Genomic DNA, 23,714 nt, shown 5'->3' with positions numbered 1-23,714 from the left:
TTTTTTTTTCATTTTTAACATTTTATTTTGTATTGGAGTATAGCCAGTTAACAACATTGTGAAATTTTCAGGTGGACAGTGAAGGAACTGAGGCATACATATTGTGGTTGTTCAGTCGCTAAGTCGTGTCCTATTCTTTGTGACCCCATGAACTGCAGCATGCCAGGCTTCCCTGTCCTTCACCATCTCCTAGAGTTTGCTCAAACTCCTGTCCATTGAGTCAGTGATGTCATCCAACCATCTCGTCCTCTGTCATCCCTGTCTCCTCCTGCCTTCAGTCTTTCCCAGCATCAAGGTCTTTTCCAATGAGTTAGCTCTTCGCATCAGGTGGCCAAAGAATTAGAGCTTCAGCTTCAGCATCAGTCCTCCCAGTGAATATTCAGGGTTAATTTCCTTTAGGATTGACTGGGTTGATCTCCTTGCTGTTCAAAGGACTCTCAAGAGACTTCTCCAGCACCACAATTCAAAAGCATCAGTTCTTCAGCACTCAGGCTTCCTTATGGTCCAACTCTCACATCCGTACATGACTATTGGAAAAACCATAGCTCTGACTATAAAGTTTCAGGTGGACAGCAAAGGGACTCAGCCATACAAACACATGTATCCATTCTCCCCCAGGATCCATTCTCCCACCCCGACTCCCCTCCCATCCATGCTGCCACAAAACACTGAGCAGAGTTCCCTGTGATGTACATTAGGCCCTTATTGGTTATTCATTTTCATAATTTGATTTTAATAATGGCTATGTTTACCAACCAGCTCACAGAATTACTGAAGATCTCACAACCAGCTCTCGCCAGCTCTGCCTCTTTGGGGTCCCCAACAATTGTTCAGAGTGGAAAGGGATACAGAGACCAAAAACCTCTGCACCCCTAATATAGATATGAATCAAAAGTAATTGCAGGGGGTGGGAGGGATGCTCAAGAGAGGATAAATGTACACTTAAAGCTGATTCACGTTGTTGTACAACAGAGACCAATAAAACATTGTAAAGCGATTATTTATTAAAAATAAATTTTAAAAAGTAATTACAACACAAAATGTGGAAGCAATCTGTGTCCATCATGTCCATCAACAGATGAATGGATAAAGAAGATGTGGTACATATACGGGCTTCCTCGGTGGCTCAGCGGTAAAGAATCTGCCTGCAATGCAGGAGAGGCAGGGGACACGAGTGAGATTCCTGGGTCAGGAAGATCCCTGGAGGAGGGCATGGCAACCCACTCCAGTATTCTTGCCTGGAGAATCCCATGGACAGGGGAGCCTGGCAGGCTACAGTCCATAGGATTGCAAAGTGTCAGACACGACTAAAGCGACTAAACATGCATGCATGCATGTTACATATATACAATGGAGTATTACTCAGCCATAAAAGGAATGAAATAATGCCATTTGCAGCAACATGATGGACTTGGAGATTATACTAAGCATATAGAGAACAAACACGTGGTTTCCAGTGGGGAGGAGGGATCATATGGGGACAGAGGACTGGGAGGTACAAGTTATTCAGTGTAAGACAGTCTACAAGGATATATTGTACAACACGGAATACAGCCAATATTTTATAATAATTGTAAATGGAGTATAATCTTTAAAATTGTGTTTAAAAAGCTTTTAAGGTGATTGCAACAAAACACACTATGCATTATGAAAAATAACTAAAACCAAAGATGGGCACTGAACACCACCAGAGAGCACCCTGGGGGTACCGGGTAGGATGAACACGACTGGTCAGCTGTGCGCCAGTCAGTCAAGAGGGCACTGGGTGGTCCTGGGCAGTGAGGACGCGGCCACAGCTCACAAATACAAGGGAAGACTTGCACGGGGGCAGAACACTAAAGACGCCTCGTGGGGTTCCCCTCAGCCTGGTCGCAGGGACGGGTCTTGGCAGGTTCCACTGTAAACTGTCATTTTACAGCCCCAAGACAGGCCACATCAGGGAGCCTGTGGATGCACAGGGCACCCAGAGCCCCCTGCAAGGGACTCAGCTCCTGAACCCTGGCCTTCAACAGATGGGAGCCACTCTGCCCACACAATGCCTCTCTGGGTGCTCACAAGAGAAGCCACGGGACTGCACTCCTATGTTCCTGCCTGGGAAGCCCCTGCAGCGCGCTTGCAGTCCCCAGGCCCTGGTCGCTTCCCGACCCTCACATCCCAGGTGAGGAGGCTGCGGGCCTTCAGTAGCCTCAGGTCTTCTACTTCAAGTACACATCCCTCCTTGGGGGTGCTCAGCGCAGCCTCGAGGCTGCAGAGGGGCCGTGAGAAGAGCTGGTCATTGGCAGCTACTAGCCACTGTGAATCAGGACAGCCTGTGCCCCAAACCTAAATTCAGAACCAAGTGGACCTGGAGGTCCAAACCAGCGCGGTTCCCTCCAGAGCCCCAGCCAGCAGGGGAAAGTGGCCATGGCCTCACTTTCCAATGAGCACAAGCTGGGAACCGTGCCTGCTGCACATCCAGCCACATCCACTCGCCCTGGCCTCGCTGCCTGGTCCACACATACCCCCAAGCACTGCTGCCCACCAGGCACCCACTGGGAACAGACAAGGGAGCCAGACATGAGACATCCTCTGGACTTGCCCTCTCAGCACCATCACTGGAGTCACAGACGAAGCATTTCTGCTTCTGAGAAGCCTACAAACCCTGAGTGGCCCACCACCTGGTGGCCCACCTCCCTGCAAACCCTGAGCCACTCAGCCCCAGGCCGCTCACGAGGGGAACCACAGTGAGCCTCAACCCTCGGGCTGCCCCATGCTGCCCGCACTGCACACACGTGGAGCCTGGGGGCTCCCAGGGCCAGCGGGTAAGACTTCCTATCCCCCATTTGGCAGGTGAGGATCCTGAGGCCGAGGCTGGTGAGGACCTGCTGAGCTCACATCTACAGCACAAAGGTGGCAGCCCCAGTGTCCGCCCCGTTAGGAGGGCACTGTGATGGAGACAGTGACACGGGGTGGGGGGGACTTCTCCAGGGAGCCTCTAGCAGATGAGCTCCCAGGACAGGACTGACCTCCCTGAGCCTGTCCACATGTGGCACCCCTAGTGGATGCCACTCTCTGGGCTGGAGTCACAGGAGTGTGTGTGGGTGACCTGTGCCCAGCCAGGGGCCTTTCTCAGGCCACCCTCTTTAGGCCTCCCTGGCCTTGCCTGGTGCCCACGGATCCTCCATCTTGTGGAGGGTACCCCGCCTTGCAGAGTCCTGGCTTGTCTTACCTCCCTTTTCCCCCTGGGAGGCTGGAAAAATGGCCTCTGGTCTGGGTGGAGCCCCTCTCTCACATGCCAGTACAAAACCTTCTCCTTCAGGAAGTCCTCCAAGATCACCTTTCCTTGGGTCCTTAGTGTCCAGGCCCTAGTTATCAACCAGCTCAGCCCTAGAATGATGGCTGCACTCACATCTCCACCTTCTCCCCAGCATCAGGCAAAATCACCAGGATCCAGATGTGGGACCAGACAGACAGGATTCACCTTGCACTTGCCTTGGACTAGGCATGGCCTCTCCGAGCTCAGTCGCAGTTCTGCCACAAGGATGGTACCACTTCCCACCTTGGCCCCTCAAGCTCCAGATTCCTGTCCCATTCTCCCTTGAAGCCTGACAGAGGCCCAGGGCCCCCAAGTCCAAGCACCACATTGAGTAAGGAATCACACTGGCCTTGGCCACTGGCAGAGTCCCTGGCCAGCGCCTGTGCCCTGAAATCTCTTGACATTACTTCCCGGGCCAGCTCAAGCCCCAGGCAGCCCCTGTCCCGTCCCCCCTCCCAACAAGCCCCTGACCAGGCACTGCTCTGGGTCCTGTGATGGGGGGTTGGGGGAGTTGGGGAGGCCTTTGCCCCAGGGGCTGGTGGGAGTCCCAACTCAGTTCTGGGGGGCCACCCACAGAAGGCAGCTGCCTAGCAGGTAAGGTGTGCTCCCAGCCCAGCAGCACCGCTGGCTAGAGGAACCTGTTCTCCGGGTTTGTCCCCAAGGAGAGCTGCACCCTAACGGCCAGTCCCTCGCTGTAGGGAAGGGGGGAATTGGGCCAGCCCAACCCCACACCTGGGGCCGGAACTGCAGCAGCCCACCCCCGACTCTATCCCCACTTCCCCACTAGGGGCAGCAGTGCGCACCTCTGCTCCCCGCCCCACAAAGAGCCTGCTCAGTCAAGGACCCAGGCCTGACAGCAAAGCTGACCCAGGGTCCCCAGCCACCTGCGTCTCCCCACGCCACCCCCAGGTTAGCATCTCAGCCTCACTGGCTCCTCAACCATCCTCAGACGATAAGCACCTGCTCCCCACTATAGGATATGCCAGGGGATCCAGGGTTCCAGGAAAGGCTCTGCTGGGAGCAGACCACCCCCAGTCCCAGGGCAGCGGTGCACCCAGCCAGGTATCCTGCCATGCTTGGAAGACCCCATGCTCTGGAGATTCGGGAGGAGGGGGTCACACAGCAAGACCACCTTGGCAACAATCAAGTGCTGCAAGCTGACCCACTATGCCCCTTCTTCCTTCTCTGGACAGGTATTCCTGAGCTGGGCTCCGAGGGCACAGCAGCTGCCCAAGCAAGAAGGTATATCCAGTGAAGCTGGTCTCTCAGCAGAGGGACACAGACCAGCTGGCCAGCTGACCACTGGGCTGCTGGGTGGGGCTGGGGGAGGGTGGAAGATGAGCAGGGGAACCAAGAGAGTGTGCATAGGGCTGTCCCCCATGCTGAGCTCAATGAGGGGCCATAGCAAGTGTCCCGAAGGAGGGACCGATCTGACAGTGTGAGGAAGTGACTGAATTCAGCGGCGAGGTGAGGACCCCGCTCCCATTGACTCAGACCCAGCCCTGCCCAAGCCTGCAGCTGCTGATACACACAAAATAGGCACTTTATAAGCATTAGCTCCTTATATCTGCATCCCCATTCTGCAGACCAGAAAACTGAGGCCCAGGGGTGTCAGAGGGAGCAGGTGAGTTCCTGTAGATGAGGTTACACAGCTGAGGTCACAGCAGGTCCCTGGCTCAGCTGCTTCTGCAGAAAGGGAGCCAAATGAAGTAGAGGATGTCTAGGCCCCATGCGGGGTCTACACCCAGTCAGATATCTGCCTGCTCCCAGTGGCCAAGTCCTTGCGGGTCTTCCCCTTCCTGTCCCAGGAGCCAGAGTTGGTCAGAAGTCACATGGTGAGGCCTCCAGCAGGAGACCATCGCACACCCGGGGCTCCAACCTGCCTGGCCACCAGGGGACAAGGACAACTGACTCTTGACCAGGCTGGGACTTCCTGTCCACCCCGACTTCCTTCTGAAACTGTCTCATCCCCCTCCTTAGCCATGTGGCCATCTCTGCACCCTGCTAGTCTCACCCCTTCTTTGGTTTTGATCCAGATTCACTCTAGGTGAGACTACAATTCTACCGCTACCCTGGCAGAGCAGGTGGGCTGATGGCGCCACCTGCTGGCCATTCTGGGCTCTGACCCTCCTCCCAAAAAAACCCAAGTCACAGTTGGGCCCTTGGACCCCAACTAACCAGCTCCATGGCAGGTGAAGACACCGGGGGTGGGGGTGGCCTGGACCCAGCTGGATCCCAGGCCCCACTTCCCTGAGAACAGTCACACAGTAACAGTTTCTGGCCTTGCCCTGCCCAGTGTGGCAGTGCTGGTAGGAAGACCTGGACATGCAGTGTGGGGCGGGGAGGTGGAACCAGCCGGTGGCGGAGGTGACACAGGTTAGGCCTGCCCCTCAAGGTTCTGAAGGAGCCAGGTGGTAACCCTGAGGAAGGGGACAAAACCTCTTCAAATCAACCTTGGTGCTGGTGGACACTGTCTGTCTGTGCAAACCCACAGGCCAGGGCGTCTCTGGGGCCAGCCTGTCTGATGAGAGTTGACCAGAAACTAGTGAGGCTTGTGTCTCCTGAGGGTCCTGGCCTCTGCCTGAGGGTCCACCCCGGACTACAAACCAAAGCAGTGGGTGGCCTCTGTGACCAGGGTACACAGACAAGGGCACCACTCCAAGGGTCACTGGGGCTCAGTAGCAGGAGGGACTGTGGGACCACCCAGGTCCTGTCTCCTCCCTCTAGGTGGGGCTTGCCTGCACCTGGTGGAGCCCGACGAGACCTGAGTCTGTCCCCAGGCTGGCTCCGTGCAGCTGAGCTGTGCTGCCTGGGCACATACCCATACCAGCATTCATGTGGGAGCAAAAGTGAGGCAGGAGCTGCAACCCGTCTCAGCCCACACCCTCCCAGCCAAAGTCAGGGCCCTGGTGGTTCCCCTACCCCCTCGGGTCACCTGCCTCCTTTCTCTCCTACCCCTTAGGTCCGAAAGGACAAGGCCCTCTGGTCCTTGTGGGGTGCCCCGACAACCCCCTCCACTGATGAACACATACAGACACTTTGATGCTGCAGTCCATGGGGACAAAAAGAGGCGGACACAACCGAGTCATTGAACTGATGGCCTGCTCACTTCTCAAGTGACTCAGTGGTAAAGAACCTGCCTGCTAATGCAGGAGACACAGGAGACTCTGGTTTAATCCCTCGGTGGCGAAGATCCCCTGGAGGAGGAAATGGCAACCCACTCCAGCATTCTTGTCTGGAGTACTCCATGGACAGAGGAGCCTGGCGGGCGACAGTCCATGGGGTGGCAAAGAGTTGGACAGACTGAGCAAGCACACATACACACACACAACCTGCTCCAGACCCAGAGCCCTTAGGGCACCCCAACTGCCTCCTCTCACTGCCCTCTCCCCAGGCCCCTCGCTGGGCCCTGAACTGCAGCTCAAGTCCAGCTGTGGCCTGTGCCTGGGCACCAGGATCTCCGAGCTCTGTCCCCTCTGGTGCGTGGCCTCCCAGTCTCCCCACCCCCAACCCCTCACCCCTGCGGCCCTCTTTGGTCCCTGCTCTGAGAGCAGCTGAGAGGAGTCGGGGGTCTGCACGTGTGGGGCAGCCGCTAGTATAAACACCGCGGTTCAAGAATCCGCGCTCTCTGCCCTCTCCCGGGCCCCAGAGCACCCTCCCTGGGCCCACAGGCGGGTCGCGGGTATTAGAACTCAGGGGCGCCAGCGCCCCTCAGAGAGAACTGCAGGGAGCGGGGAGACCACAGTTCACCTTACTTCCGGCCCCGGGGGCGGCCAAGTGCCCCACCAAGGGGAGTCAGCACCTGCTGTGGTTCTGACGCCTCTCCCAGTTTCTGGGGGCTGTCCCCGCGGTCACTTCTCACACTGTGCCGCTCACCAGTCCCCGGCTCACCCGCCCCCTCCAGCCCTGCGTCTGCACCCTGGGCCAGGTTCGCGCCGCTCGGACCGCGCCGCTGTCAACCCCGCCCCAGGCCCCGCCCTCAGTGACGCGCAAGGTCTGCGCCGCACGCCGAGCCCAGTTCAGTCATCTGGCGCCGCCGCGTGGGCGTGGCTATTTGGGTTCCTGCGTCGCCTCCCTGTCCCCCGGTCCCCAAGTTCCCCGCGGCCCTGCGACCCTTGACCATGGCTTCCGCGGCCGCCAGCCCGCCGGAGGTGGTCCGCGCGGCTCAGAAGGACGACTACTACCGCGGCGGGCTGCGGAGCGCGGCGGGCGGCGCCCTGCACAACCTGGCAGGTGAGGGCCGCTGAGGGGGTCTTGGGCGCCGTACGGGCCGTGGGGGCGCGAGGCGGGGAAACGAGCCCCAAGCCCGCCGGTCAGCCCTCTGCAGGCTCGGCCTAACCCTGCGCGCCCCCCGAGACCTGAGCTGAAGGAAGGAGCGGATGCGCCGGTCTTTGACCCCTGCTGCAGAGGGCGGGGGTGGAGGCCAGGCACCAGGCGCGGAAGAGTTCACGGCTCTGCTGACACGAGGCTACCGTGGAGCAGGGGCGTTGGAGTCCAGGGTAGGGGCAAGACGGTGGGGTAGATTCCAGCCGACAGCGGGCTCCTTCGGAGCAGCTGAAGGGAAGCTGAACTGTACACTGGGGTCGGGTGGCCATGGGCCGGCCTTGAGCGAGAGAGGAACACGACAGGATCAAAACAAATGGCCCGTGTATTAATTTTGCTAACAGGTTCACTTACTCCATGCCAAACATTGCTCTCCGTGCTTCAGAACATTAACTCGTTTTGTTAACACATGCCTGCCTGGAGGACCTGTTGCTATTACCCTCCACAGAGACAGAAAAATGGGAATCACAGAGCTATAACTCACCTGAGCTCACAGCCAGCAGTGTGGGAGCTCCAGTTTGATGCTGGTCAGTGGTCTTGGCTTGAGCTCCCGGTCACTGTGTTACACTGCCTGTCCTTGTGGTTCTCTAGGTTCTAGAGCAGTTGCCTAGGTGGATCCTGGAGGGGGCATGGCTGCAGGTGGGTAGGTTCTCAGGACACTCAGGGCCCAGGCGAGGCAGATGTCAATGGAAAGAGTGAACAGCAGCAGAGTATGGGGAGTGAGTTGGGCTACAGGGCTGAGCCTGGGCAGCAAGAGCAAGTATTGTCTGACCCTCATGCCCCACGGCCCCCAGCCCCTCAGGAATAACGCGTACAGTTCCTCCTCTTAGGTGCGAAGAAGTGGCTGGAGTGGAGGAGAGAGGTAGAGCTGGTGTCAGATCTCGCCTACTTCGGCCTCACCACACTAGCAGGTAGCGGCCACAGTGCAACCTCCCGAGGGGCCCCGAGGACAGGAGAGGGCTGCCTACAGAGGGAGCTTTCTGGAGGTGCTTCACAGTGTCCTTCAACTGGCCCGCAGGCAGCCTCTGCGAAGGAAGGGACCCAGACCCCTCCCTAGGTGGGGGCCAGGCCCTGAGTCCAGGCCAGGCCTCTGGAAGCCCTGAGGTTCCCTGTCACATCTGTCTGGGACTGTTTCTCCGCAGCTGAACCTGTGGCCCGAGAGGTCCCAGCACTGCGCCCTGCCACAGGGCGTGGGCTGTGAGGATCATCCTTTGGAGGGGAGGTGGGGGCCCGGTAGAGGAGATCACTGAGCACCCCCTCCCTGCAGGCTACCAGACCCTTGGGGAGGAATACGTCAGTGTTGTGCAGGTGGGCCCGTCACAGCGCCACGTGCCCTCAAAGCTTCGACGCGGGATCCTGGTGGCGCTGCACACCGTCCTGCCCTACCTGCTGGATAAGGCCCTGCTCCACTTGGAGCACGAGCTGCAGGCTGCCGGCAATGGCGCTTGGCCCTTGCGGGGCAGCCTGGCCCCCAGCAGCCAGTCAGGGGTGAGGCACTGGGTGCACCGGTGCACAGCCAGCCTGACAGAACAGCAGCAGGGGGTGCTCCTGCGGGCCATGTCAGTGCTCAAGCAGGGCCTCAGGTGCCTCCAGCGTCTCCACGTGGCCTGGTTCTATATCCATGGCGTCTTCTACCACCTGGCCAAGAGGTTCACGGGCATCACCTACGTAAGTAACAGGTCTGGCTTGTCTGCGGAGGCTGTTCTTCGGGGACTATGCCCGCAAGCAGTCACAGGGCCGGAGCTAAAATCCCCACTGGAAGCATGGGTCTTGTCGGGTCCTGTTTTACTAAAAGACCGGAGGAAGTCTGGTTTCCAAATACCCTGATGAGGGTGGGGCAAGTCTTTTTTCCACTGCCAGCACCTGTGGCCACGTTGCTGTATACCCTGTTGCTCCTGGGCCCTATGCCCACCCCATCCAGGCCATCCTTACAGAGGGTCAGGTTTGGGGCCATCCCTCTGAGGGTGACCCGATAGCAACCACATGGACCCCACTGCCACCAGCATCCCTGCTGGCCTCCCACCTGGGGAGGTCTGATGGTCTCCAGACCTGGTGGTCTCCGCCCACCACAGGGACTCCAACCCTGCTCTCAGCTGATGCCCTGGCTTCAAGGTTCACCCAGAAGGCCTCCCCTTCGGCCCCGCCTCCCCAAGGTCTCCAGGCGCCCCCCACCCCCTGGCCTCCCTTGGCAGGGGTGTCCAGCGCCTCTATGCCTTCTCCTCCCAGCTCCAATGCTCACTGCACTCGCACTACCCGTTGTGTCAGGTGTCTGTCGAGCTGCTGCAACCCACTCAGGGCCTCGGGGCAGCCACGGGGTCTCTTGCTCCACAGACACCAGGGCCCCCCCATCTCTTGGGCTCCAGCTGGTCTGGCAAACCTGACAGTCCCTGCTTCCAGCTAGGGAAGGAGACAGCAGTGGAGGGCAAGTAGCTTTCTGTTGGAGGATGTGGCTGGGAGTCCCAGCCTGCAGAGAGTCACCCGGGCAGCCCAGGGCCTTGATACAAGCAGGAGCTTGTTTCCAAATGGGGCTGAGTAGTGGATCTGCCATGCAGGGCTCCCCTGCCGTCTGCAGGGCTCCCCCGCTCAGGCCTCTTTGCTGGTTCCTTTTATGTGAGGCTTGAGTGCCTAGTAGTCCCCTTCCTATGATGCCTTGCTTGCAACCAGTGACCTGCAGGCTCCATCGCCACCCTCCTTGCTCAGTGCTGGGCCCACCAGGCACTCCTGCCCGCTCCCGCAGCCAGAGGCAGGCTTGGCTTAATCCCACCTGAGGGCCGGGCCCTTGGACTGCTCAGTGCCTCACGCCCTCTGACCATGTGACTGTCCCCCGGGTCCCTGACAGCTCCGTGTCCGCCGCCCACTCCCAGAGGACCCTCGGGTTTGCGCCAGCTACCAGCTGCTGGGGCTGGTGTCCCTGCTGCACCTGGCGCTGGCTGTGGGCCTGCAGCTCTACGGCTTCCAGCAGAGGCAGCGCGCCCGGAAGGAGTGGAGGCTGCAGCGCGGCCTGTCCCACCACAGGTGTGTGGGGCAGGGCAGGGGCTGGCTCCCCAGGTGCCCGGTGGGACTCCAGCTCAGTTGTGTCCCATCCACCCACTCCCACCAGGAGCCACGCGGAGGAAAGAGCAGTTTCCAGAACCCCACTGTGCACGCTGTGCTTGGAGGAACGCAGGCATTCGACGGCCACACCTTGTGGCCACCTGTTCTGCTGGGAGTGTATCACCCACTGGGGCGACACCAAGGTGGGCATCTGGAGCATTCCTGTCCCCAAAACCGCCTGTCATTTGGGGGAGGGGCGTGCTTCTAGAAGCCTCCAGGTAGGCTGGACCCGGGGCAACATCTGGAGTCAGCGCACTGTACTGGTGGAAGCTGGCGAAGCTCCGACCCAGAAAGGAAGGCCCTAGAGTCCTGGGGCCAGAGCTCAGCCTTGAGACCTTGGAGTGTGGGGTCCAGCAAGCCAGGGGGCCAGAGCAGGGGACTTAGCTCGTAGGCCTGTAATGGTTCCAGGGAGGGGCAGCGCCTGGGCCCCCGTGTACCTCCCCATCTCTTCCAGGGGCCTGAGGCCCAGCCCGCCTGGTTCCTCAGCCCACAGGACCCCAGGGGGAGGGGTGCTACAGCCTCCTCCTGGGGTCCAGGCCGGCCTGCAGAAGCCCCAGGAGCACAGGCACTGCCTCCCACACGGCCCATGTGAGGCACATGCCCTCACAGGAGGGACCCAGTCCCTAGGGGTGGGGACAGGACACTCAAGTTCATACCCCAAAACTCCTGAGAGACTCTGGGTGGCCATGGTCCTTCAATGGCCAAGCACCCTCCCCATCCCACATCCCCTCACTGGTCACTGTCCCTGTCATGCGCCCCGACCACCTGCAGTGCCTCAAAAAATGCTTTCTCTGAGAGACACGGGTACATCCCTGTTTTATTGGAGATGCTGTGCTGGGTGGCCTGTGACTGTCCCCCCCCCCCTCCTCAGACGGAGTGTCCCCTCTGCAGGGAGAAGTTCCTCCCCCAGAAGCTGGTCTACCTGCGGCACTACCACTGACCCCTTGCTGGAAGAGCAGTCTTATTCTCATCGACTTTTCCGGCACAGACATTGAGAAAATCTCAAGACTTCTGTCACGTGTGATACCATGCCAGCTGCCAGGAGGATGGGCGCCGGACCTGGGCTTGGACCTGGCTAATGCAGGCCTGCAGGGCAGGCTGGGTGGGGACCTGCTGGGCAGCCAGTCCACCCTCAGAACGCCCCTCCCTTCCCCAAACCAGTCATTCATAGGGCGGGGCCTGACTGACCTGGAGTCGAGCACCAGCAGTTTACCTTCCCAGCATGATAGTCCTGCAGCCCAGAAGACCCACAGACCTCACCCTTGTCACCGGAGCTGGCTTTGGAGGGCAGGAGCACAACTGTTCCCAGAAAGCCAGAAGTTGTCATCAACCCTAACACCTCTGGCACATGCCTTCTAGTGAATGGTCAAGTCTGCTTCCCATTCTAGAACACGGCGGTGTTTGTTCCGGCCTCACCACAGGAGGGATCTCCTCCCTCGTGGAGCACTTAGCGGGCCAGCCAGCTTGCCATCACCACTCACCACTGTGGCCAGCCTGCTTCCTGCCACCTTTGTTATCTTCAGGTTTTTAGATCTCCTTAAATCCTGCAGACTGGATTTTGGCATAGGCATCCTTACAGCACCAATTCCACAGGAGTGCTGGTGTGCTGACGCTGTGAGGGGTGCACACACCCATGTGGAAGGGCCTCTTCTCCACGTGACTTGGTGGCCAAGGCCCTCCTCAAGAGGTGGAGGTCAGCCCCAGAGACGGGCTGTGACTGCAGGCCCTGCTCCAGGCAGGCAGGAGCACAGGGGGAGGCTCTGTGGGTCCTAAACCCCGTCCTCACACGGTCACCGAGTGGCTGCAACTTCCCGTCAAGTCTCACATCAGTGCGCTTACCGGGACAACAGTATGAAACAGTCGAGAGCACAGGCGCTGCAGGTGCCACGGCCTGGCAACAGGTACTGATCTCAACATCATTTACGCATGAAGCTTAAAATTCGGGTCAGGTACACAAAGATCTTCATGTGGCCTCTTAAAAGCAAGAGCTGCTTAGTTCAGATTTGCAAAAACTGGCAAAAGAAAGCCACAAGGGGAACACTTGAGGTCCGAAACTGAGACAGATGGAAATGGTGCTTGGAGCCGGGAGTCAGCGGTGTGGCAGTGTGACGGCCTCCCAGGGTGGCAGGGTGCCCCGCGGGCCCTCATGATGCAGGAGCTGTGGTGGGTTAGATAGAGACTACACGAGAGCGGGGACATTGTCTTTAATAAAGTTGGAATTAAAAAGTCACTTAGTAAAATGTTTACGAGTATTGGTTTTTATCACATCAAAAAAGCTGACATGCAGGTTAAAGTTGTTTCCCCGTAGAAAGTGAGAAGCCGTGTGTTAAAGCCCACAGCACTGGCCCTCCAGCCAGATGTCTCTGAAAAGGGCTGCTGCCGAGAACACACTTAAAACAACTCTTGACGTATCAAAGAAAGGTGTCAAAATAATCTCAAACAATTAAAATATATATTTGTAATTCCAGGCCCTCAAAAGCAATCATGGTCATTAAGAATAAAGTTTTGAGTCATCATGGTAGAGGCCAACTCGACACATCTCCCGTGAGATGAACTGGGAAACTGGCATTGGAACCCACAGCTAAGGGAGCAGCTGCTCCAGTGGGCACGCATCCTCCACGCAGGCGGTGGGCGTCCTCAGAGGCAGCAGCCGGGCGTCCTAGATCCCTCCGTGGGCCTGATTCCACCGCCGGCCGGCCGCCCACCCTCCCCAGACCGCCCGGCTGTCCCTCAGCCTGCGTTCCACTACAAGTCCAGCGTCTGCACACCTGACCGGCTGGAAAATAAATCAATGCGATTCGGTTTAAATGCCAGTTTCTTCAAAAACCTGATACTTCAGTTACAAATAATCGAAGCTTCTTTTTAGAAAGAAAATAACTCCCTTGTACTCAACTACTGTATGTGAGAAGAGAAGGCGCTGTGAGGCAGCAGGCGGCCGTCTAGCTGGCGAATGTCTTGCCCGCGTCCTCTTTGCCCTTGTATGTCCTCTTGCCGTGCGTGAATGGGATGTACCGGTACTTGATCATGTGCTGGGACAGACAGACAGACGCATCTCAGCATGGCCTCCCCATGGCCCAACTCCCCTCCAGCTCTGAGTCCCGTCTTTGCTGCGTGCAGGCGGGAAGCCAGGGCTCCTCAGACACCCCTGTCCCCCCAATCGCCTGGCTGAGCCAGCTGAGCTGCTGGAAACCCCAGGGGTAGAGGACAGATTTTGTGACTCCCACCCTGTGTGCAGAACGAAGTAGAGCTACTAAGCTGGGAACCCGGGGTTGGGGGAGAAGAGGACAAAGCAGAGCCGCCCTGTCACCAAGGACGGCTTAGGCTGATGTGGGCATCATCCTGGGCCCTGACTATCCCCTGGATGATGCGCCAGACCTGAGGGTGTGACCTGAGGCTGTGCTGAGGGCCCGGCCCTGTACACGGACCAGACACAGCGGCTGTGGCTCATGCCGGTGGCAAGCGCACACACCCACCAGACTGCACAGAGAGCAGGGTCTGCACAGCCCCGGTGTCTCAGACCAAAGCCTGGCTCAGAGCTCCTCACACCAGACATGCTGTCTCGCGGCACAGCAGCACCTGAGCTTTACCTTTATCTGCCTCTTCATGGTGATACAGAACAGCATGATGAAGTACATCACCAGGATGGGCCAGAACACTGGGACATTGAAGGCCTCAAAGAAGGTGCACACCATGGCCACCAAGATGCCCTTGGTCGCCGCGTGCCTGTGGAAGGAGAGAAGGCCAGTGGTCAGTACAGGAGGCGACCCTGGGGGGTCGGGGGGGAGCCACGTGTGGCATGTGTCATGTACTGCATGTGACACAGACACAAAGCGTAAAATGAGCAGTTGGGGTGCTGGTGCCGCTCAGGCTGGTGGCTGGACAGGGATGCCATGTGGTGCAGGGTCACGTCTAGAAACCCAGTCCCAAGCCTCCAGCCCAAGTCCCACATGCCCGGCAAGCTGTCCCCCAATGGCCAAGCAGCATCCCGCAGAACAGGTGCAACTAGACCTCAGGGCCACCTGCCATCCAGCCCAGGGCCAAACACTCCAGGGTCGCAGCCCTACTTCAAGTCCACCTGGCTCTCCCTTTCTAGCAAGCAAAGGCTACCCCAGAGGGCAGACAGGGCCCAGCCTCGCCCGCTTCCCACCCCTCCCCTAGCAGCCCTGGGCCCAGCACTTCACACCCAACTGGGGCTGCACCTGCACCAGGAGGGTGGGGTGAAGAGGCCAATGACACAGGACAGGACAGACACACTCACAGACCCTCCCACTTCCCCAGCCAGCGGGGTCATCTCCACCCGCCTCCCAGACTCATCATTACATCACACACACGGGACCACCTCCAGGAGGCCTACAGACAAGTCAACCCCTCTTCACACCAACACCTGCCCTGTGCCCAGATCATCCAAGAACCAAGCAGGGAGGGAGCTAGTCCCCTCAGTGCAGAGCAGTATACCCCCAGAAGCCGAGTCAGTCACCTACCCAGGACCCTCCACCCTGAAGCAGCCCCCTTTTTGTGGCTTTAAGGCACAATGATGTTACTTTGCAACCCAGAGCAGGGTGGGCCCTGGAGGCCCCTAGGACCCCCCATGCCCAGCAGGCATATCTCACATTCTGGGTGAGACAACATCCAAGACAAGGAAACACGCTAGAGCTGGCATTTCTCTGAGGAATCTAGGCTGCCAGCTCACCAGAACCAAAACACCTGCCCAGCTCAGAGCCACGTGTGGAAACAAGCAGGGGAGGGAGGAGCACAGGACAAGGGGGAGCACAGAGGGACAAGCACGTGAGGAGCATGTGGAAGAAAAAGGGGGAACACACAGGGAGGAGCGCGGGTGGTGGTACAAGGGTGGGGCGAGATGAACACGGGGGCAGGGACACAGGGAAAGAGGGACTCACCAGAACTTAAACTCTGGGAGCCGCCTGATGAAGGGTCGGAACTCCTCGTTCTGTTTGGTGGGTAATGAGGGGCCGTCGTCTGAAAGGTCAGAGTCAGCAGGGTGAGGCGGGCAGTCCCGTCCTTCCTACAGCTCTAAGCTCCCCTAGGGCTTTGAACCAACAGCCCTGACACATGAAACCCAGACTTTAATCAAACACAAAATGGGGATTTCGGCTGATTTAGAAATTTCAGGCTGCACCACAGCTTTAGATTTGTATGAGAATTTCTCGTTAAGACCACTTCAAGAGATCGTGTAAAAAATTCACCCCCATGCCGATTTCCAGGAACCCATCAACCGGACGAAGTGAGACCTGAAGGGAAGGGAAGAGACGAGCACACACAGCCACGAGCAGGCAGAGGCAGGAGCCGCGTTGGCTCGAGGGGGCACTGGGCTCGGGACAGCCGCCCTCCGCCACAAGCCAGGAATCCCACCCCACCCCACCCAGGAAGGTGCCCTCCCCAGTGACACATGGAGAAACTGAGGCCTACACATAGGCCTCTTGCTTTCTAATTCCCCAAATGGCAACAGTAAATTAAAGGGTTGTTTCCTTTGATATTTCCATCAGATACTCCACAGAGAAAACACACGGTTCTAGTCACAATTTGCAGTCTGGACAGTGTCTCTGCCACAACGAGCAGGATCCCATGCACTCCACAGGAGCTGCAATGGGTGTTACCAACATGGCAGCGTCGGCCCAGATGAAGGCCTTAGCATCTGGGCGTGCACCGCCTTATCCCCAGCTGGCTGGCAGGCATGCACTGAGGCCTCCATCTGGCCCAGGTAAGCCAGGAGCAGCCAGAGCCAAGAACTCTTCAACCCACTGTCCTGGGACATCAAGGGGCCAGTGGCCTCAGTGAGCCAGGCCAACCAGTATAGATGCCTGCTTTTGCGAGAAGGGACCTTGGCTAGGCCAGCTGCCTAGGAGGCAGGCCCCAGCTCACCCCACCCTACCCCTCCATCCCACCCCTGCACAGGATACACAGCCCCAGGTTCAGTTTCCTCATCTGCCGAACACAGAAAGGAAGAAGCGCCCACCTCCTGTGACTGTGACAGGGTTTATCAAGTCCTTCTACAAACAAACTTGCCAGGATCACAGAAGTTCCAAGTACATTTTAAACATCTAAAGAACAGTCTCCAAAGTTGAGATTTCAAATGTTTCTGGAGAAAACAGCAGTTCTGTGAAGCACATACAATCACAACTCTCCCCAAACAGTGAAGGAGGCACACTCCACTGTACCTGAATCTTCCATTAACGAAGGGTCCACTTTTGGAGAAAGGAAAGCTATGAAGAGATTCAGGTGGTAGATTCCCAAGGCATAGGTCACGATGTACCAACCCTAGAAGAGAAGGGACATGGTCAGTGAGGCCACCTTGAACCCAGTCCTCGTCTCGACTGAACCCACGTGGACACAAGCTCAGAACAAGTGACAGAAGAGCAGTGAGCGTCCACAGTGACAGTGAGTCTCAGGCTGCACTGTGGGTCTTGAGCGTGGACAAGCCAGCGTCCAGTCAAATGCACCCAAAACCTAAAGCCAGCCGAGCCCAGGAAGAGAGCAGAAATGGGGTGCTTCACAAAGCCACACACCCAAGCTGCACACCCAGGTCACAGGTCTGTCCTCGCCAGCAGCTCCCAACCTGGACACGGGCCCCGAACCAGCCCAAGACCTGAGAGTTCAGCTCCCTGCAGCAGGTGGCTGGCACCACACACACTGTGTGAGGACCGCTCACAGCCTCTGCCCAGAAGAAATCCAGAACCAGAAAATCAGGAAACCAACGAGTCAGAGTATTATGGAGAAAAACCTTCCTCAGGAGACACAGAGGAGGGTGTATGTCTGCCACTGGGCTTCTTGGCCACATGGCACATAGCATCTTAGTTCCCGACCAAGGATCGAACCTGGGCCCTGCATTGGAGGTCCTAACCACTGGACTGCCAGGAAAGTCCTCAGCTCATTCTTAAAGGAGTGAGTTTATCCAGTGAGAACCAGAACTGCACTGCATGACCAATTCTAAAAGCCCAAACGTTTTCACACAAACCAGTTGAGATCTGTCACGCTGGCATTTGATGTCCTGATAACTTAAAAAATGTTCAAGTGAGACAACAAAATCCTAGATGTGAAAAATTAACAGCTGAGTGTTTACCCAGCTCCTGGTGGCAGGGATGAGGCTGGAGGGAGGTCAGATCAGGCATGGACTTGGTAAGTCTAACCTGGGAAACTAGCCTGTACAAAACGCACCCCCATCCTGCCCAAATCCCCCGGTTCAAGGTTTCGAGGTCACTCTTTCCATGAAGACTGGACCAAGGTCCAATTTCTTAAGAACACCTAGACCCAATCATAGCAAACAACGTTAACTGTAGACTGCCGACACAAACCATGCCTGCTACAGAGCTGCTCCAGGCCTGCCACCTTTGCACTGAGCAGGGTTAGGCTTCCTCTCAGAAACACAGACACAAGCACCACCACCAAAGATGAGTCTCTACACTCGGCTGAGGGGAGCGTTTCCCCCAGGGCTGGACGTAGGGCAGTGTCCAATGGGTGAAGTACCTGTCCTCATACCCACCCTTTTTAACCTGGGAGACACCCAGGAGGATGGGTCTGCTCTCATGGAGAAACAGCTGTCCTGCCCAGGAAAAAAAGCTCCGGACAAGGCGTGAGCCTCCCTGCCCTCAGGGTTCACAGGGACTCCCACCTGGGAGCCAGGCAGTCAGCAGGGTTCAGGGAGGACGCCTGGCCCCTGGGAGAGCCCTCAGTCAGCTCACCTGGTCCTCCTCGGATGCCAACCTGTCTCACGCACCCAGGGAATGAGGTGGCCAGTCCAAGTGATTTTGTCCCCATCTCCAAGAGGCCCAGCCAAGGGGCACCAGGAGGTCCCCTGAGCAGACCAGGACACTACTACCCCAGAGACAGAAGGAGAAACAACCCCCCCACCTGCACACCAGGCCAGGTCCCGTGCCACCAACCTGCAGCAGGTAAACGCGGATCATGTAGATGAAGCTCAGGCCCAGCGTCACCACCCATCTCACGGCCGTGTGCGGCGTAGACTTGTCCAGCCAGGACTGGTAGATCTAGGAGGGACACAGACTGTGTTACGGCCGCCCTGCGGTTCCCACTACACAGCACGCCTGCTGCTGACCTTCGCGCAGAGCGGTGACTACAATTAATCCAAAAGTTACTTGCAACAATTCTGGAGACGCACTCGTTCTTTAACCAAAGATATTATGGATCTCTCTTTCACAGCTGATGGTCCCACAACATCGACCTGAGGGGCCATCGTGGGGAGACAGAGAGGAGAGCAGAGACAGAGGAATGTTACCACTCTGCACCTGGGACTCAGCGCAGGTCCCGTCCCGCCCGCCCAGCAGTGGCAGGGCAGGGGGCAGGGAACAGACACAGCTGCAGAGCAAATGGCCAAACTCCTAGATTCACACATGTGCACACATGTCTACATACGTGTGTACATCTGTGTAAGTATTTAACTAACATACACATCTGTAGTCTCATTTTAATTTGAAATTAATTCCCATTTTTAAGTTCTAATTATGAAAAATTTTAGTCATTCATAAGAGAGAATGTGAGCCCACAGAGGCCCATGACTTGGCTTCAATAATTATCAAGTTTTCTAGATGCTATTTTTTTTTTCTTTTAAAAGTCAACACAGTTTTAGTTCTGAGTCCTATGTCAGTCTGTACGATTCTCTACCAAGTCAGACTTCTTCCTCCAAGACAGATGCTCACAGGCCTTGCTGTGGCCTGAGGGGTGGTCCCGCCATGGAGTGCAGACCTGGGGGCAGGGGTTGAGGAGACATGGACAAGGGTGGACGTGGGTGGCTAAGCAAGGGGACAGTGAGGGCAGAGGCAGGGCGACGTGTCTGCTAAGAATCAAGGCTTTTCACATTTTAAAAGTTGTTGAAAAAACGCAGAAGACAAGCATGTGGCCTGAACCACAGGACACCCAGCATCCTCACAGTAACAAGACAAGATGCTTCTGAGTGTGAGTGTGCACCCAAGGGGGCTGCCAGGACACTTACACTCCATGGGGAAATGCCCCAGGGTCAAGTCTCATTTAAATGTGTATGCTGCTGCTAAGTCGCTTCAGTCCTGTCCGACTCTGTGCAACCCCATAGACGGCAGCTCACCAGGGTCCCCTGTCCCTGGGATTCTCCAGGCAAGAACACTGGAGTGGGTTGCCATCTCCTTCTCCAATGCATGAAAGTGAAAAGTGAAAAGTGAAAGTGAAGTCGCTCAGTTGTGTCCGACTCCTAGCGACCCCATGGACTGCAGCCTTCCAGGCTCTGCCGTCCATGAGATTTTCCAGGCAAGAGTACTGGAGTGGGGTGCCACTGCCTTCTCCTTAAAGGTGTATACAGCTTTGCAACCCAAAACCAACCTGTCCAAGTCGTGTGAAAAATCTGTATACCACAGACGGCTTCCCATGGACAGAATCTCCCACACTGTCACCTTCAGACATTCTGTAAGCAAGAAAGACACAAAAACAGTTTTATATTAAATAAACAGCATTCAAGGACCTAATCACTTTGCCCTATTTCCATCAACACCATCGAACAGGTTTTTCCAGTATTCACTATTTCACATACATGGAGGCTTCCGGCCTGTGCCTTTACCACGAGTCATCCAGGAAAGAGAAAGGAGCCAGTGACATGCTCTGGTGGAGAGCCAGGAGGCCACGTGACATGCAAAGCAGCACCGGTGGACTTTCGTTTCCGCTCCTGTCACCTGCTCACACTCCTCCCACCAGTCCCAGGGCCGCCCCGCTGGCTGCAAAGTCCTGTGGACACATTTGTGTCCACTTCCCTGGGGCCAGTCTGCAGCACAGGTGGCTACGCCCACCTCCCCAGGGCTCTCCAGACTCGCCCACTGCCAGCATCTCCTCCTGCCACTCCACAGGCTCCCAAGTGGCCCCTTTTCTAGGCCCCACCTGGTCTCTGTCCAGGCTGCTCCCCACGGAGCCAGGCCCTGTCCAGACCAGGTCCCCACTCCATGGCCAAGATTCCCAGTAGCCGTCTGTCTGCACCGCAGTTCCTTATCTGTGCGTGGAGGTAACCCTATCTGCTCCTGACTGCTTCATCCGGCCGCGTGACTCCGTGAGGACTCAGCACATGCGAGCCCAAATTGCCAAGAGAAGGGTGGGCACTGTCACCCCTATGCCACAGCAGCGTGTCAGCCTCAGACAGTCAGGCCACTTGCTCAAAGTCAAGAGCAGCTCTGGCCTTGGCTCCTGCAGCCCAGCATGGCCCCCACCTGAACTGCAGAACAAAAAGGATGCAGAGGGCGGAAGGCTGTGCCAGTCCAAAGCTGGTGAAGATGCTGGGGACAAGCTCTCACTGCCTCCCTACCACCAGCGGCTTCCTCCCCCCATGTGACACCATGGCAGGGCTGGGGACCAGAAATGGACTCCAGTCCACCGCCCCTGAGCAGTATGGTCGTGCAGCCACCGCTCCTCATCTGGAAGGTGGCACAGCAGCCCTTCCCATTTGGGCAGACACCTGAGGCTTCCAACGGTCTGAGTCACCCCCTTGCTCGGCCTCTTCACGGCCAGGCTGGAGCCTGGATCTGCACATCCTCCCTGCATGCACCCGCCAGTTAGCAGGCTCACGATGTGATCCTAGATCCCAGATGGAACACAGTACCAATTGCAGTGGCTCCTTGAACAAACGCAGGGGCGTCGACCCCAGCAGTCAACGATCCAAGTGTAACTTTAGAGTTAGTCTCTGGATCTGCAGTTCAACCAAGCGCAGATTGCGCAGTACTGCGGTACTATTCTCATGAAAAAAATCCACAAGAGAGTGGACCCACGTAGTCCAAACCCATGTTGTTCAAGGGTCAACAGTACAACTTTGATATGAAGATAATCTGAGCAGTCCCACAAGCACCAGCACATCTGTGCTAGAATGTCTACTGATTCCGTAACACCATTTCCTGGAGCCCCGCAGTGGAGGGGCAAAGTGCCAAGGAGACCCAGAAATGCCCTCTGCTTTCCTGGGAGCCACGGTGAACTGAACAGGTGAACTGTAGCTCCTAGCCCTGTCTTTTGGGGAAGTTTGCCTCTATATTCAACTGGGGAAAATTTCCTATTTTCAAAAGGGCTAAATTAGAGAAGGCCAGCCACCCTATTTAGACCAAAGTCAGGCCAAAAGAAAGCTATATCAGTAACATCATTTATCCTACGATTCCATACAAATCTTTCCCTATTTTACTTTTTTATGACCAAAGTGTCTACCATTTAAATGCCTTTACTTGAATTGAGGTATTAACATTAGAGAAACACCTGCTATTCCTCTAAAGTATGCCCTACACAGAGACAACCGCTTCTGTCTCGTTCTCTTAACTGAATGTGTGAAAGATCTTCCCACGACATGCTGACCAACTTCCCATCACCTGACATAAGACGTATACATTAACCTAACTCCACACCTTGCCTGAACTCCCATCAACATTAAGAAGGTGAACTTTGGATCAAATGGCCTATGGCGTGACTCACAGGCCACTGTGGGCCCTCCCCACTCCACTCTGTGAAACAGGGCCACAGCATCTCAGCACCACCCCCCGAGGCCTTTGGTGGGGAGTCAGCAGCCAGCCTTGTTAGAACCAGTGTGGGGCCCGGTTCTAACGAGGAGCAGCCCCGGGGAAGAAGGTCCGGGTTCGGCCTTGTTCGGACTTGTTTCCAATCAGGGGGCCCTCACACAGCTGGGCTGTCTGCAGTCCCCTGCAGTTCCAAGACCACCTCCTCAAAGAGGCCCTCCATGACTGTCCAACTGGCGCCTGTCCCTCAGATCACATCACCCTGTTCTATTTTGTGGGACAATCACTTCAGACTGCTTTCTGCCTCATTTCTCTATTTCCTCCTACTAGAATGCAAGCTCCCGGAAGAGGAGCCTTGTCCCTCCACTGCCAGCCCCGTTATCCAGGAGGCCAGGCACAGAGCTAGCAGTGGGTTAAGTTCTCTGTCGGATGTCACTGCCTCAGGCTCAGCCACAAAGGAAACAAAGAAAAAAAACAAGATCAGACTGTTCCAAACAGAGACCAGAAGTATCACTTATGGGGGTTTGTGTGCAGAGTACCAGAGTCATCACTGCACCTGTCTGTGGAGCTGTCCCCACACAGACGCATCCCACACAGAGGACAGTCCTGCCTGGCACCATTCTCTATGTCTCCCCTCATCCCCTGCCCCCTTTCTCTTGAGTCCCGAGCCTGGTAATTTCCCACACTTTCATCCTGCGATGATGTTCCCTTCTCTGAAAAGCCCTTCCAGACCTCACCCACCCGAGTGCTCGGCCAGGGCTCACGGCCGGCTCCTTTTCCTGGGCATGACCACCTTCCCGTCTCCACCACACCTGCACTACCAAGACCTGGGTGCCCTATATTCACCTACGAGGAGAGCTCCACCTTACACATCTCCAGGAATGAGACCAACCCGACCGAGTAGCAGGCGCCCCGGGACGCTCCCAGGCCCATGTGCCTGGGGCAGGTTTCCGGAGGCAGCTGTAGGACAGCACGCGGGACGCCGTCGAGCCGGTCAGCCCGAGCGCTCGGGATCTTCGGTGTGCAGAAGGGCCAGGACTCGACCCCGAGCGACCCAAGTCCACCGCGGCGCTTCCTACCCAAGTCCCGCAGGCCGCCCTGGATCGGCGAGGACACCGAGGTCCCACGGCCCCGGGCAAGCAGCCGACCCCTCCCAGGAGGCGCTACCAGGGAACTGGGGCCGGTCACCGCGGCGACCCCGGGGATCCGGCCCTGCCCCAGTCTCACGCGCGCCCCTCAGGACCACGGCACCCGCCCGCCCCCAGCCCCGCCCCGCCAGCCAGCACCTCGCGGTCCACTGCGGCCGAGCGCGGTCTCCCGAGGGCCGCGGGAAGAAGGACGCGGGTGGCTGCCGCGCCGGCGTTTCGCTCGGTCCGGGAAGGGGTAACGGAGCACTTCCGCTCAGTCCTGCGCGGCACCGCCTCCCGGGCTTCCAAGATGGCCGCCGGGGCGGGGCCGAGAGCCTCCAACCATTTCCGCTTCCGGTGCGAGCGCCCAACCCGTTGGCTGGGTTGTCACGTCGGCAG

The 23,714-nt window shown here is 57.3% G+C and overlaps 2 protein-coding genes across 4 annotated transcripts; one reads left to right on the top strand and one right to left on the bottom strand.

Annotated features, from left to right (window-relative positions):
* Positions 1-7,344: 7,344 nt before the first annotated feature.
* PEX10 (peroxisomal biogenesis factor 10) lies at positions 7,345-12,941 on the top strand. Of its 2 annotated transcripts, none has more exons than XM_040264163.1 (6): positions 7,345-7,528; positions 8,449-8,529; positions 8,886-9,286; positions 10,458-10,633; positions 10,719-10,854; positions 11,583-12,941. In XM_040264163.1, exons 1-6 carry the CDS (start codon positions 7,417-7,419, stop codon positions 11,649-11,651), a joined length of 975 nt encoding a protein of 324 aa, XP_040120097.1. In that variant the 5' UTR covers positions 7,345-7,416; the 3' UTR covers positions 11,652-12,941. The 2 variants fall into 2 exon arrangements, with proteins under 2 accessions (XP_040120097.1, XP_040120098.1); XM_040264164.1 differs by having other exon boundaries at positions 8,886-9,346.
* On the bottom strand, positions 12,900-23,690 carry RER1 (retention in endoplasmic reticulum sorting receptor 1). 2 transcript variants are annotated; one of them, XM_040264166.1, is made up of 8 exons: positions 23,475-23,690; positions 20,036-20,117; positions 18,610-18,714; positions 16,888-16,987; positions 15,610-15,688; positions 14,299-14,434; positions 13,605-13,740; positions 12,954-13,487 (listed from the first exon to the last, which is right to left on the bottom strand). In XM_040264166.1, exons 2-7 carry the CDS (start codon positions 20,114-20,116, stop codon positions 13,651-13,653), a joined length of 591 nt encoding a protein of 196 aa, XP_040120100.1. In that variant the 5' UTR covers position 20,117; positions 23,475-23,690; the 3' UTR covers positions 12,954-13,487; positions 13,605-13,650. The 2 variants fall into 2 exon arrangements, with proteins under 2 accessions (XP_040120099.1, XP_040120100.1); XM_040264165.1 differs by having other exon boundaries at positions 12,900-13,740; positions 23,475-23,649.
* Positions 23,691-23,714: the final 24 nt, after the last annotated feature.

This window comes from Oryx dammah, unplaced genomic scaffold, assembly GCF_014754425.2.
Source record: "Oryx dammah isolate SB20612 unplaced genomic scaffold, SCBI_Odam_1.1 HiC_scaffold_21, whole genome shotgun sequence".
Classification (NCBI taxonomy): Eukaryota; Metazoa; Chordata; class Mammalia; order Artiodactyla; family Bovidae; genus Oryx; species Oryx dammah.
This window is presented reverse-complemented; position numbering and strand designations above follow the sequence as displayed.